The 15294-nt window shown below is 34.6% G+C and overlaps 1 protein-coding gene across 3 annotated transcripts in view; it reads left to right on the forward strand.

Annotated features, from left to right (window-relative positions):
- The window catches only part of ZFYVE16 (zinc finger FYVE-type containing 16), a 53674-nt gene extending 38898 nt beyond the window's left edge, over positions 1-14776 (forward strand). For all 3 annotated transcript variants that reach the window (XM_030323747.1, XM_030323743.1, XM_030323755.2), the window contains exons 15-18: positions 6763-6925; positions 7766-7871; positions 8772-8939; positions 11995-14776. In XM_030323747.1, the coding sequence (XP_030179607.1) occupies positions 6763-6925; positions 7766-7871; positions 8772-8939; positions 11995-12156 (599 nt within the window). In that variant the 3' untranslated portion in view covers positions 12157-14776. The remainder of the gene's footprint in view (positions 1-6762; positions 6926-7765; positions 7872-8771; positions 8940-11994) is intronic.
- The last annotated feature ends 518 nt before the right edge of the window (positions 14777-15294 follow it).

The raw sequence follows: 15294 nt of genomic DNA on the forward strand, positions 1-15294 counted from the left end.
TCAGTCTGAGATGAGAACTTAGGGTGTTTCCTTAGCATGCACACACCCTGATCATGCACACAGTATTGTACATGTGTGTGGCCTTCTAAATTCCCAGAAATATGTTAGAGCTTTTCAAAACCTTATGGCCATCGCATTCTCCAGCTTTTCCTTTTAAGTGTTTGGTTGGCCTATTGTTTGCCTCTTCTGTTCATCTGCTGCACAGGTGGCTCCACTGTTCATCATTGGCCTCTAATTGTTTTTGACAAATGCTCCCTGAGAAAGGCCTTTTTGTACTGGGCAAAATACCCAAGTCAAAATTATCAATTCTCTGGTAATGAGACTTTGAAGGAGCTCTGATCTCCTTTTGCCCTTTCCTGTGGCTACCAGGCTTTTGGTTTTTACCATGATTGTAGGCTATTGGTTTTTAAGGCTTCCACTCAGCTAGAGAGGAGAGGATGGGAATAGGAAAGTTAAAATGACAGAAAGCCCAAAGCTTGCTGTTTTTATGAAGATCCAGCCATTTTTCTTGAATAAATATCCCCCAGATTGCTGCAAGACTTTAGTTAATTTCCAGAGTTCTGAAAAAGTTTCTTGTGACATTTTATTAATTCCCTTGTTCTTTTTATGGAGGAGAGTATTTTGGGAGATTCTTAAGTCTGCTTTTTCACTAATGTCCTGCCTCCTATCTCAAACATAGGTTTATAGGAAATTCTCCTATCTTTGGTGCCATGCACATACTTTATTCTTTTTTTTAGTAGTGCCTTGGCCACTTTAAGCCTTTCAGTTTTCCACATTAAATTTAGGACCAACTTGTCAGGTCCTAATGGTCCATTGGAATTTTTATTGGAATTGCGTTAAATCAATTAGTTTAATTTTGAGAAAAACTGACTTATTTCCATTCTCAGTGTTCCTATCCATAAAAATGGGCTATCCTTAATTTAGGTAATGTTCAATGTCTTTTAGTGAAATTTTATAGGGGCACCTAGGTGGCTCAGTCAGAAGACCATGCAACTCTTGATCTCAGGGTTGGGGGTTTGAGCCCCATATTGGGTGTAGAGATTATTTAAAAATAAAATCTTTTAAAAAATTAAAAACTTAAATTTTATAGTTTTTGTATAGGTCTTGCATGTCTTCTTTTGTTTTATTTCTGTAACAGATTTTATTGCTGATGTAAATGTATCTTTTTAAAGTTTTTGTTTTGATGTATAGAAATTCATTTATTTCTGTATTTTTATCTTATAACCAGTAACACCGCTGAATTCTCATTGTTTACAATAATTTACCTATAGATCTTTTTAGAGTTTTCTGTATAGCTCAGTATATCATATTTTAATAATGGTAATTTTGCTTATTTCTTTACAGTCCATCTGGCTTTTATTTTTCTTGATTATTGGCTAGGTCTACCAGTTGAAGCAGTGAATGTAAATGCTCTTGTCTAGATCCATGTTTGTCAAATAATACCTTTTAAAAATAAGTGAGCTTTTATGATTCAATTTTGTGTGCCATCTCTGTCATTCTGATAATGGATGTGAGGTATCCAATTATATTTTTTCTTATTTCTTATCACATATCTTCAGGCTTTTTAAATGTTTTGGGGTTTTTTGTTTGTTTCATCATGATAAGTGTACTACTTAATCCCTGTCACCTATTACACCCATCCACCTCCTCTGTGGTAACTATCAGTTTGTTCTCTACACTTAAGAGTCTGTTTCTTGGTTTATCTCTTTTTTTTCTTTCCTTATTTGTTTTGTTTCTTTAATTCCACATATGAGTGAAATCATGTCGTATTTGTCTTTCTCTGATTGACTTACTTTGCGTAGCATTATACTCTCTACCTCTATCCACATTGTTGCAGAGGGCAATATTTCATTTTTTTATGGCTGAGTAATATTCTGTGTGTGTGTGTGTGTGTGTGTGTGTGTGCGCGCGCGCGCATCACATCTTCTTTATCTGTTTATCTGTCAGTGGACCCTTGGGCTGCTTCCATAGTTTGGCTATTGTAAATAATGCTGCTTTAAACAAAGGGGTGCATGTATCCCTTGAATTAGTGTTTTTTATTTATTTTTTGGGTAAATATCCATTAGTGAGATTATTAGATTATAGGGTAGTTCTATTTTTAATTTTTTGAGGAACCACCCTGCTACCTTCCACAGTGGCTGCACCACTTTGCCTTACTACCAGCAGTACACAAGGATTCCTTTTTCTCCACATCTTCACCAACCCCTCTTGTTACTTGTGTTGTGGATTTTAGCCATTCTCACAGGTATGAGGTGATATCTCATTGTGGTTTTGATTTGCATTTGCCTGATGATGAGTGATGTTGAGCATCTTTTCATGTGTCTATTGGCCATCTGGATGTCTTCTTCAGAGAAATGTCTGCCCATGTCTTCTGCCCATTTTTAAATTGGAATATTTGTTTTTTGGGGTGTTGAGCTGTATATGTTCTTTATATATTTTGGATACTAACCCTTTATCAGATATATCATTTGCAAATACATTCGGCCATTCAGGATGTTGCCTTTTAATTGCGTTGTGTTTACTGTGCAGAAACTTTTTGTTTTGATGTAGTCTCAATAGTTTATTTTTACTTAGATTTCTCTTGACTCAGGAGACATATCTAGAAAAATGTTGCTGTTGCCTATGTCAGAGAAATTACTGTCTGTGCTCTCTTCAAGGATTTTTATGGTTTCAGGTCTCATATTTAGGTCTTTAATCTGTTTTGAGTTTATTTTTGTGTATGGTATAAGAAAGTGGTCCAGTTTCATTCCCTTTTTTTTTTTTTTAAGACAGAGCATGTGCATGCATGAGCAGGGAAGGGGGAGAGGGAGAGGGAGGGAGAGAATCATAAAGCAGGCTCCATGCCTAGCATGAAGCCCAAAGTGGGGCTTGATTATGCAACCGTAGATCATGACCTGAGCCAAAATCGAGTTGGATGCTTAACCAGCTGAGTCACCTGGGCACCGCCCCAGTTTCATTCTTTTGCATGTCGCTGTCCAGTTTCCCCAGTATCATTTATTGAAGAGACTGTCATTTTCGTTATTTATTCATCCCTCCTTTGTCAAGGATTAATTGACCATATAATTGTGGGCTTATTTCTGGGTTTTCTCTTCTATTCCACTGATCTATGTGTATATTTTTATGCTAGTACCATTCTGTTTTAATTACTACTGCTTTGTAATATAATTTGAAGTCTGAAATTATGATACCTCCAGTTTTGTTTGTCTTCTTCAAAATTGCTTTGGCTACTCAGGGTCATTTCTGGTTCCATACAAATTATAGAATTGTTTGTTCTAGTTATGTGAAAAATGCTGTAGGTATTTTGATAGGGATTACATGAAATCTGTAGATTGCTTTGGGTAGTATAGACCTTTAAACAATGTTTGTTCTTCCACCCCATGGGCATGGAATGTCTTTCCATTTCTTTGTATCATCTTGAATTTCTTTTGTCAGTGTTTTATAGTTTTGAGAGTACAGATCTTTCACTTCTTTGGTTAAGTTTATTCCTAGATATTTTATTGTTCTTGGTGCAATTGCCTTGTTTTCCTTTTTTTAAATTTTTTTTTGTTTATTTTTGAGAGAGAGCGAGCGAACAGTAGCGGGGGAGGGGCAGAGAGGGAGACAGAATCCAAAAGCAGGCTTCAGTCCCTGAGCGGTCAGCACAGAGCCTGACACAGGGCTTGAACTCACAAGCCGTGAGATCGTGACCTGAGCTGAAGTCAGACACTTAATTGACAGCCACCCAGGTGCCCCTGTTTTTGGTGCAGTTGTAAATGGGATTGTTTCCTTAATTTTACTCTGTTTTTATTAGCGTATAGGAACACGACCAATTTCTGTACATTGGTTTTGTATCCTGAGATTTCACTGAAGTTACTTATCAGTTCTAGTTAAGTTTTTGGTGGAGTCTTTTAAGATTTAAAAAAAAATTTTTAATGTGTATTTATTTTTGAGAGAGGGAGAGAGACAGAGCATGAGTAGGGGAGGGGCAGCAGGAGAGGGAGACACAGAATCTGAAGCAGGCTCCAGGCTCTGAGCTGTCAGCACAGAGCCCGACATGGGACTTGAATTCAGGAACGAGATCATGACCTGAGGCAAAGTTGGACACTTAACCGACTGAGCCACCCAGGCACCCCTAAGATTTTTAATATATAGTATTATGTCATCTGCAAATAGAGTTTTACTTCTTCCTTACCAGTTTGGATGCCTTTAATTTCTTCATGTTCTTTAATTGCTGTGGCTAGGACTTCCATTACTATGTTGAATAAAAGTGGGGAGAATGAACATCCTTGTCTTATTCCTGACCTTAGGGGTAAAGCTCTCAGTTTTTCACCATGGAGTATGATACTGGCCTTTATTTCATATAAGGCCTTTATTAAGTTGAGGGATGTTCCCTCTAGACTTCCTTTAGAGAGGGTTTTTATCATAAATAGATGTTGTACTTTGCTGAGTGCTTTTTCTGAATCTGTTGAAATTATTGTAGGCTTTTTCATGTTTTACTTTTTTGTGGTGGGTTTTGATTTTGCTCCATTTTTCAGGGCAGCATTTTGTCCTATGACCTCAGTCCTCTGACCTAAGAGTTGTTCATTTTCAGTTTGTTCAGTATTTTTCTTCTTGTAAGAATGGGAGTGACAACTTCAAGTTCTTTATATGTTGGAGTAGACACTAGATGTCAGTATCATTTTTTGTAATACCAGTTGGCTGGCTTTTGTTGATCTGAAGCTGTATTTATTTCTTATTTTTGAAGGATATTTTTGTTAGATTTAGAATTCTTTGGAAGTTTTAATCTTCATTAAAGATGTCATCTTGTCTATTGGCCTCCATTGCTTCTAATGAAAAGTCAGCATAATTTTTTACATTTGTTTCCCCATATTTAATGTGCCCTTTTCTCCAGATGTTTCCAAGATATCCTTTTTATCTTTGGTTTTCACCAGTTTTACTGTGATGTGCCTTTATGTGGTTTTCTTTATATTTTTCCTGCTTGGCATTTATGGAGCTTCTTGAATATGGGTCAATGTTTGTCATCAAATCTTGGGAATTTCCTACCATTTTTTTTTTAATATTCCTATCTTTTCCTCTTGGGAGATATCTATATATTTTTATCTGTATATATGTATATGTATATTTATATCTATATCTATATCTCTTTTATACCATCCCTTGGGTCCTTGATGTTCTGTTATTTTTCTTTAATCATTTTTCTCTGGGTTCTTTGGATTGGATAATTTTCATTGACCTTTCTTCATGTTCTCTGAGTCTTTTTTTTTTTTTGCCATCTTCAGTCTACTATTCAGCTTATCCATTGAGGTTTCAGTTTCAAGTTACACTTTTCAGTTCTAGAATTTCCCTTTGGTTTTTTTTAGTCTCTATTTCTGTTAATATTTTTTTTAATGTTTATTCATTTAGCCTATATTTGCTTTTCATTCTTTGAAAGTTTTGCTTTAGGTCTTTAAATATATTTTAGAATAGATGTTTTCAAGTGTGTGTTTAATACAGCATCTTGGCTATCTATCTATCTCATGGTTGGTTTCAGTTGTTTACAGGCTCACATTTTCTTGTAGTTCTCTCTGGTAATTTTTGATTATATACTTGTCACTGTTAATATGCTTAGAGACTTTAGATTCTATTAACTTTTTCTGAAGAAGGTTTATATTTAAGCAGGCATTTTCCTGGCAAATCATGTTGAGTTTGTGTAGTCTGTATTTTTCACTTTGTTAACAGATGGATCTGTGGAACTCCTAAGGTGTTTACAATCTGGCAGGACTCTTCTCCAAATCTGTTTTGCCTACAGATTTTGTAAGGGCTTTGGTTTTTGTTTGTTTGTTTTTGTTTTGCCACAGTGCAAGTTAATGAGATGTTAATAAGGTCTCTCTACTTTGGTTGGTCCAGAGTGTCAGTATCTCCCAGCATTGCTTGTTTTCTAGTATCTCTGTTATGTTCCAAGCCTAATAGCTATTCTCTGTTAGGCTTCATCTAATCTAACTCGAATACTGTGTCCGCAATTCTTGTCCAAGGACTCAAAGGGATCCTTCCACACAGTCATCTGGTGTCTCCCCCTTCAGTGCTTGACCCCAGATTCCAGGCTTCCCCAAACTTATCTCTGACTTCTCAGCCCAGTAATGGCCATTGTAGGTTTAATGGGTCACCATGCAGAAATTGTCTTGAAGCCTAGAACCTGGGCAATTGTGGGTGTACCTGTTGAGTTTTCCTCTAGGAATCACAGTATTGCACTTCATGTTGTTCACTACCTGAAAACAATTACCTCATATATTTTGTCTAGTTTTATGACTGGTTGTTATGATAGGGCAGTTTGGCATCAGTAATTTCATCATAGTAATGAAAATTCTTTCCATTGTTTGTTTTTTTTTTTTTTAAAAGAGGGGGGCGCTTGTGTGGCTCAGTTGGTTAAGCTTTGACTCTTAATTTTGGCTCAGGTCATGACCTCTTGGTTCATGAGACTGAGCCTCATGACAAGGTATGTGCTAATAGCACGGAGCCTGCTTGGGATTCTCTCACTCTCCCTTTCTCTCTGCTCTTCCCCCACTTACACTCACTCTTTTTCTCTCTCAAAATAAATAAACATTACAAAAAGTTTAAAAAAAGAATCCTTAACTTTGAAATACTTTTATTTCTAGGTAGAGAATCATTAAAATCATTTAACAGATGATATAAAACTTGTATCTTGTGCAGAACATATTTTGATAGCAAATTTTATGGATTAGATATATAAATTGATATTTAATAAAAGGAATGAAACAACTCATGAGTGAAACAACTCATTTTTAGATGGCTTAATGGTACAAATAACACCAGAGACCATGGATGGCTTGCGACTAGCTCTACGAGAACAGAAAGACTTTAAAATTACGTGTGGGAAAGTTGATGCTGTAGACCTCAGAGAATATGTGGATATCTGCTGGGTAGATTCTGAAGAGAAAGGAAACAAAGGGTAGGAATTTTTTGTTACTAAAATATAATTGATTTGATGGAAGGGGAAGGATAAAAATGCCCTGCTAACAAAATTAAGCATTTTATGAGTCAATATAGAATTATACCATTAATTTAAATGCCTATACTCTAATGAGTGGTCTTTTTTTTCAAACATGTGCTTAACCAGCCTCATGTATATTTTCTTGACTAGGATGCTATAAATTATTAAAGAGTGGTCACTTTGGGAGAGGGACAGTGATAAAATGTGCACTTTGTAGCAATGTGACCTTGATACCAAGGTTGAAAAAGGCAACATATTTTTTCTGTTGTTTGGTACCTATTTTTGTGAAGTAAGTAAAGGATACCCTTTGAGTGTTTATTCTTTTTTATGTTGATTCACCATAAATACAATAACTGAATTTAATAATATATACATTAGAGGCCATATAGAATATTACTGCCACTCCTTCCTTTCAGTTATCCATTTTCTTGCTATTTTGGAGATTGGCTAAAGGGTCTATAGTGAAGAAGGAAAAAGAGGGCTAATGCTGAAGGATTCCAAAACCAAGTTATTGAAATTCCTCAGACAGCTTTTCTTTTAGGAGACTAAGGCATTTTAAACCTCAGGTCTGTATTGGGCATATGAAGGAGTAGATATAATTTGCTACACAATCAAGAAATCTTGGTAAATGTTTTAATTATTTGTAAATATTATTTAAATATTTGTATGTAATGAGCTATCTTACTGCTATAAATTTATAGTTTTCATATATTTTCTCCTTATTCAAATCTAAGGACTCATTTCATAGAAAGCATTTTGGTACTAATAATACTACCATATTATGTTTTATTCTGTTAGTGTTATTAGTTCGGTGGATGGAATATCATTACAAGGATTTCCAAGTGAAAAAATAAAACTGGAAGCAGATTTTGAAACTGATGAGAAGACTGTAAAGTGTACTGAGGTAACTGAGAAAGAAGATTCCTTCCCTTTATATGTTGTGTTTGGATATGGTTTTTTGTTTTTTTTTTTAACTTGGGAGATTTCTCATTGCAGCTTATTAACACTTTTTATATTACATGTTGAAACACACACATATTTTCATCCCAGACTGCCTTCAATATACCAGATTTGGATTTCCATAAGATTATTTCAGGCTTTGTATGGTACTGCCTGTACTCCCTGCCGGCTCATAGTTAAGTTTTGGCAGCATTGCCATCTTTGTATAGTAATATGTTATTTGACTGTATTATTTTCATTCTTCTCTTATTTTATAAAAAATAAAATATTTTATAAATATCAGTTTATAATCAGCATTCACAATGGAAAATTATTTTTGCATGTTCCAACTTTAAACTAAGAGGATATGGAATTATAGATTCTCAACCCCTTAGTCTATGTCCATATTCTCCCTCACTCTGCCTCCTGGGTCAGGCAATCAGTGTTACTCGTTTCTTAGGTATTCTCTGTGATTTTACAGAGAAACTATAGAGGACATAGAAACTATAGAATATTATTTCTTTGTATGATTTTTAACTTCATTAAGATCCTTACAGGAAGGTGATCTTATAGGGTGGACTCATTGGTACCCTTCTCTAAACTGAATTAACAGGGTTTTTGTTGCCACAGGTTAATTTTAGGTTAAAATAGCTAAGTCTTGCCATATTCCAGAATCTTTGGTTTTAAGCTCTTACTACTTACTACTTACTAATGTGTGTATATATAGATAATGCTTTTAACTTGTGAATTCCATGGCACTAACACTGGAATTTTATTTATAAAGTTGAATTGAAAGTAGCAGTTGTATTTTTCAAGCTACTTTTAATCTTAATCATGACTTGTTTCCCAATTAAATACATTTCAGGTGTTCTACTTTCTAAAGGACCAGGATTTATCTATTTCAGCAACTCGTTATCAGTTTGCAAAAGAAATAGCCATGGCTTGTAGTGCTGCACTGTGTCCTCACCTGAAAACTCTGAAGAGTAATGGGATGAATAAAATTGGTCTCAGAGTTTCCACTGATACTGATATGGTGAGGCATTTTTTGGTAATGTATTTTTGAAATGAATGTATCATATATTAAATAATCAAAAGTTTTTTCTTTAACCTTTTATTTGGGACAAATGAAGAGAACTAAAATTTGTTGAACATCAATGTGTACTACACATTGCATGTACATTATCATCTTTAACTCTCTACAACAGTGGTCAGCAAACTTTTATGTAAAAGGTGAGACAGTAAATATCTTAGGCACTGTGGGCTGACGGCTTTTACAACTAACTATTCAGTCCTGCCATTATAGTGCAAAAGCAGCCATAGACCGTATATAAACTAATGAGTTCACTGTGTTCCAATGAAAGTTTGTTTACAAAATAACTGGTGGGCCAGGTTGGCCCACGGGCCATAGTTTGCTGACCTCTGCACCATAGCAGTCCTACTTGATAAGTAGGTTTTTAATTTTTTAAATTCTGACTTTGTTCACATGATTTAAAATTACAGAAGTCTAAAAATGTTAAAAAAAGGAAAACCTTAGTCTTTTCTTTCCTATGTTTTTCTCTAATGTGTCTTTCCTTCCTGTGAGTCTCCTTTACTACTCACACAAAATTCTTCATTTCTGACACTTCTGGTCACCAGATATGTAGAGAAACTACACCCACCAGCAAGTGGTTCTCAGACTCCAGCAGGATATACAGAAATTCAACTCAATTTTGACACTATATACCCAGAGAGAGAGCATCAGATCCCATAGGTTAAGGGTTCATTCCTACAAGACTGTTCCCCCACACCCCTTCAGATGCTAATCATAAGCCCAGGTTGTCCGCTCTGTTTCTGAACAACCAGCTATAGATCAGAAATTCTAACAACCTCCTCCTTGGTTTTAATTAATTTCCTAGAGTGGCTCACAGAATTCAGGGAAACACTTATGTTTACCAGTTTATTAAAGGATATACACAGATGAAGACATAGGGTGAGGTCTGGGAGGTTCTCAAGCATGGGCACGTCTGTCCCAGTGAAGTTGGGGTATGTCACCCTCCTAGTGTGGCTGTATTAGCCAGCCTAAAGCTCTCTAAACTCCCCACTAGTGGGATTTTATGGAGGCTTTCTTATGTTGGTAGGATCAAATAGTAATGCCATTTTTAGCCCCTCTCCCCTCTCTGGACAGTTAAGGGTAGAGCTGAAAAATCTAAAGCTTCTAATTATGGCTTGGTCTTTCTGGTGACCAGTCCCCATTCAGGAACCCACCCAGAGTCACTTCCTTAGAGTAAAAGATACTCCTAGTGCTCTTATCACTTAGGAATGTATAAGGGTTTTAGGAGCCCTGTGTCACGGACAGTGTGAAATACAAATATGAGAACAAGAGACACTTAACAGTGTTCTTATCAATTAAGAAATTACAAGGGTAGAGGTACCTGAGTGGCTCAGTCGGTTAAGTGTCCAACTCTTGATCTTGGAGCAGGTCATGATTTCATGGTGGGATGGAGTCCCGCCTTGGGCTCTGCATTGACAGCATGGAGCCTTCTTGGGATTCTCTCTCACCCTCTCTCTCTGCCCCTCCCCAGCTTGAGCTCTATCTCTCAAAACAAACAAATTAAAAAAAAAATGTGTATATATATACACACATATATACATATACATATATATATATAATTACTAGGGTGTCAGGAGCCCTATACCAGAAACCAGGGGCAGAGAATGATATATATATTCTGTTGTCTCACAAGCGTGTATAATAGGACCATCTTTTCAAACATTTCCAGAGAGCAATATTCATGTTGTAGTCCATGTAATGGGTAGCCCCTAGAGATGTTAACTCCAAGTTATAATGTAAATGGTTCCCAGTAGAGTTGTATAAGATAATAGCCCTGGAAAGATCTCCTTCCCACTCTTGACTCCCAACTCCTATAGTCTATCTCCATACTCTTCTTCATCCTCCATTCCTGGTCATGCAATCAATGTTAACCATTTCTATGTAGTCTTTATGAATTTTTGCATGTACAAGCAAATAAGTATATAAATCCTTTTTATTCCTCCTTTTACTCTTTTTAACCTTGCTCTTTCAATCTATGTTTTAGAGATATTTCATATGACTACATATTCTTTTTAACAGTTGCATAGTAGTCATTTTTTATATAAATGTACCATAATTTATTTAACTAGTTTTTATGTACTGATTGACATTTAGGTTATCCACAATATTTTGCTTCTGCATAAGTGTGAGTATATAACATTCTTAGAGTAGAATTGCCAGGTGTAAGTTTGTACTCAATAGATATTACCATATTGTCTCAAACAGAGGTTACTACCACAATTTGTGTGAGAGAGTTCTTCCCCCAAATCTTTATCAAAGCAGCATGTGATCGAATTTTTGACTTTTACCAATTTTATAGGTAAAAAATGATACTCCAGTATTATTTTAATGTGCATTTCTGTTTCCAACATCCAGTATAATCAATTTTAAAGCAAGTTCTTCTAGAATGGTTAATCTAAACATGAATGAGTTCATATACTGAGGGTTTGCTTTTCTTCAGTCAGGATGTGTTATACTCATAGTTCTTTTGGAAAGAACTTCTACTTTGATCTTACTATTAAAAATTCCTTTTTCAAGTAAGCATCTGGTAATTATCTGTTTCAGTAGCCCAATTATTTTTTTTAGTCCAATGTATTAAAATGTAATTTTCACCAGCAACATTAAATTCAAATATTAAATATTTTTGCAACAACAAATTCAAAATAATTTTAAGTAGATTTTTTTTAATACCATAGGTTTTTATTTATAAGTCATGTTGGTAATTATTTAAAACCTTAGTTCTCTAGTGTGTTTACATGTGCATTGAGAAGAAACCTAAAGTATGAAGTAGTGGTATTTAAACAATTTTCATGATGTCTATGGGAAAGACACTTACAACTTATGTAGCAGATAAAAGAATATATAGGAGATGTGAAACATTAGTTTATGAAGTATTTATCAAGTATTTTCTTAACATGCTTAAACTGATATTTTATAATAGTTTATATTCATCTGCTGAGTTAAGCAAGATTGCTTACTTTCTAGGGTTGACTTATCAAGATTTTTTTTGTTTTTCCAGGTTGAATTTCAGGCAGGATCTGATGGCCGACTTCTTCCTCAGCATTATTTAAATGATCTTGATAGTGCTCTAATCCCTGTACTCCATGGTGGGACCTCCAGCTCTACTAGTTTACCATTAGAAATAGAATTAGTATTTTTCATTATAGAAAATCTTTTTTAGTGAAAGATATGAGTAATATTATATATTGCAAACTAATTTGTTAAAACTAAATCCACTAAAATTGAAATGCCACAGACACTAAAAGTAAAGATTTGCTGTTTGAAACATGTAAGTTTTGCTTTTTAGGTAGGAAATGATCTTTTTAAATCATTAGCACAATATTTAAATCTCTAAAAATTTAAGAGACCCACAGTTTTTGAAGCTCTGACTTAATACAAGTTCTATAAAGACAAAGATTTTTTCTGTCTTTAATAAATTTGTAGCATTTACTGTGTTATTTAAATGCAAAGCCAAAGTATCTGCACTTATGTATACCTCTTTATGCCAAGAATGATTTTAATGAAGGCTCTTTTCAGATGTAACCTTATGAGGGAAATAGCTGTTACATATGCCAGTTACATTGCTGGCTTCTAGAGTCTGTTAAAAATGAATTTCAATGGCACAGTTTCCAGATCTTAGTCTTATAATTCTTTGAATAAGGCAGATAACGTATTTGTATAATTGGGAGTGGAGACCTACCTCCATGATAAGATAAACTCTGATTATTTGGATCAAAATCAGAATTTTGCCTTTTTTCTTCTCAATTATATATATATATATATATATATATATATATATATATATATATATATGGTTTTCTTTATTAAATGGGTATTCTTAAAATAATTGTGGGTGCTTCAGAATTTTGTGCTTATATATTTAAATACATTGTTTTTATAGCAAAAACGTGATTCAGTATATGTTTTATAAGTCTTTAATAATTTATAAATAGGTAATATTTTTATATTGCAGTGCATTATGTTTTCTCCTTTCCTTCCAAAATATACCCCACTGTATTTACCACTTCTAAGAGTGATGGACAACAGGCCATATGACCCTTGAAGTAGTCATTATGTAGCAATAAATGAAGCCCGAAACAGGTTTTTTTTTAACTTCTCCTTTAAACCTTAGAACTTTCTTGGCAAGTCTGCATATTTTCAGTGACACCAATGTACTAAATATACATTTTAATGAACTAATTACTTTTGCATATTTTATATTCTCTATATGGTAGTTATTTTTTATAACAGGACATTAACCTAAGTTAAATTCTGTGTGTTTGAAACTGTTACAGAACTTTCCTCTTCAAACAGCAAAATTGTAAGAAGTACTTTGTGTTAAAAAAAAAAAAAAAGTAAAGGGGATATTTTAGTTCTATAATTTACATTATATAGAATATAATCATTATTTTCATGTTTCTTTTTTATTCTTATGTGGTATATGTTTTTGTATCAAAACACTCATTGTATATTTCAAGAAAAAAGAAAACTACACTAAATAACCCTGATGTAAGAAAAAAGACTTATGAAGCATCTCAACACTAAATAACCCTGATGCAAGAAAAATACTTATGAAGACCAAGTCAGGGTTATAACTCAGGATCTGAGTCTCAGGCTAGGAGAGACTGAGAATTTTACTCCATTGGTCATATGGTTCCTACTGAATCACATCTGTAGTACTAGCCAAAGACATCCTATGAAGGAGATTATCAGTCTCCTGGAAGTAGCTACTTCATAAGCAATGTAAAATGTTGCAGCTATTAAACAAAAAGGCAACACAAAGTAACCTGTGAAATTTATTGAAATGGTATAGGATAAAAACAATTGCATATCAAACTCAGTTTATGTTTTCTGCGTATACTGTGTGTTTATTTTGCAGTATAAGTAGTTGCACAGTCTATGAATACTGAAATTACTTTAAAATAACAGTTTGGTGCAGGGTGCTTCCCATGATATAGGATAGGATAGGATTTGGATTTGTTTTCATAAAGTCTCTACATTTAATAAAAATTGGAATAATGTGCCTTTGGAGGTACATTTTGAAGTGTTCTTTGTAGCTGTACAATATGTTTCTGAATGCCATTGTTACTTATTTGGTCGTGTTCTTCACATTGGTACTTAATTTTGAAATTTTAATTTTTTTAAAGGTGAAGAAATAGAATGGTTCTTTGTATTCAGTCTGCACTGATCTGTTTTTGGTCTTACGCCTTTTAGTATTGCTCTTTTTCTCTGAATTTTGAAATATGAAGTAAAATCTAGCCCACTTGTTCTATGCAGCCACCAAACAAACTTTGTGTCTATATACTTGCTATGTGCAGAGCACTTTATTAGGCTTCACTGGTTGACAGATGAATAAAATATTTCTGTCCCTAATGGAACTGAATATGTGAAGCAGATAATTAACAAAGTAAAAGTAATTGCTATAATAGAGATATGAATCTTGACTACATGGTTGGAAAACAACCCAGGAGGATGGCTATACCAATAAGGAGAAGGTTACCTGAGAACTTGTTAGATAGTGGGCATTAAACTCGGCCAGGTAAGAGATAAAAATCTGAAAAGTAGGTAATATATAGAAAGACTGGACCTTCTCTTGTATGAATATCTCACCTTCTGATTTAATCATAAAAGCAGTAGCCTGACTATGGTATCTCAACTGCCTAAATTTATAATAGCCTAGATTCAAATATTGTTTTATAAGAACAGAACTTCTCTTTTTTTAGTAGCAAGTATAACTTTGATAACTTGACTCCTATTTTAAAAGAAAATATCCTGAAATAAACCAGAAACCTACAAAACCATCTTAGGTTTTAATTTTTTTCTTTGTGATTAAAAAAATATATTTCAGGGGTGCCTGGGTGGCTCAGTTGGTTGAATGTCCAACTTCTGATTTTGGCTCAGGTCATGATCTCATGGATTGTGAGTTCAAGCCTTATATCAGGCAGTGCAGAGCCTGCTTGGGATTCTCTCTCTCTTTCCCCTTCGCTGCCCCTCCCCCACTCATTCTCCCCCCCCCCCAAATAAACATTAAAAAATTTAAAAAGTTTCATAGATATTTATATATTATATATATATTTACACAGACACACATACATGATTCAAAAATCAGAATAATATACAAAACTTATCATTGTAGGGTAATCTGGGTGGTTCAGTCAGTTAAGCGTTCAATTTCAGCTCAGGTCATGATCTTGCAATTCATGGGTTTGAGCCCCATGCTGGGCTGTGTGCTGACAACTCAGAGCCTGCACCCTGCTTCGGATCCTGTGTCTCCCTCTCTCTCTGCCCCTCCCCCCCCCCCCGCCTTGCTCTCTGTGTC

The sequence above is a fragment of the Lynx canadensis genome, chromosome A1, assembly GCF_007474595.2.
Source record: "Lynx canadensis isolate LIC74 chromosome A1, mLynCan4.pri.v2, whole genome shotgun sequence".
Classification (NCBI taxonomy): domain Eukaryota; kingdom Metazoa; phylum Chordata; class Mammalia; order Carnivora; family Felidae; genus Lynx; species Lynx canadensis.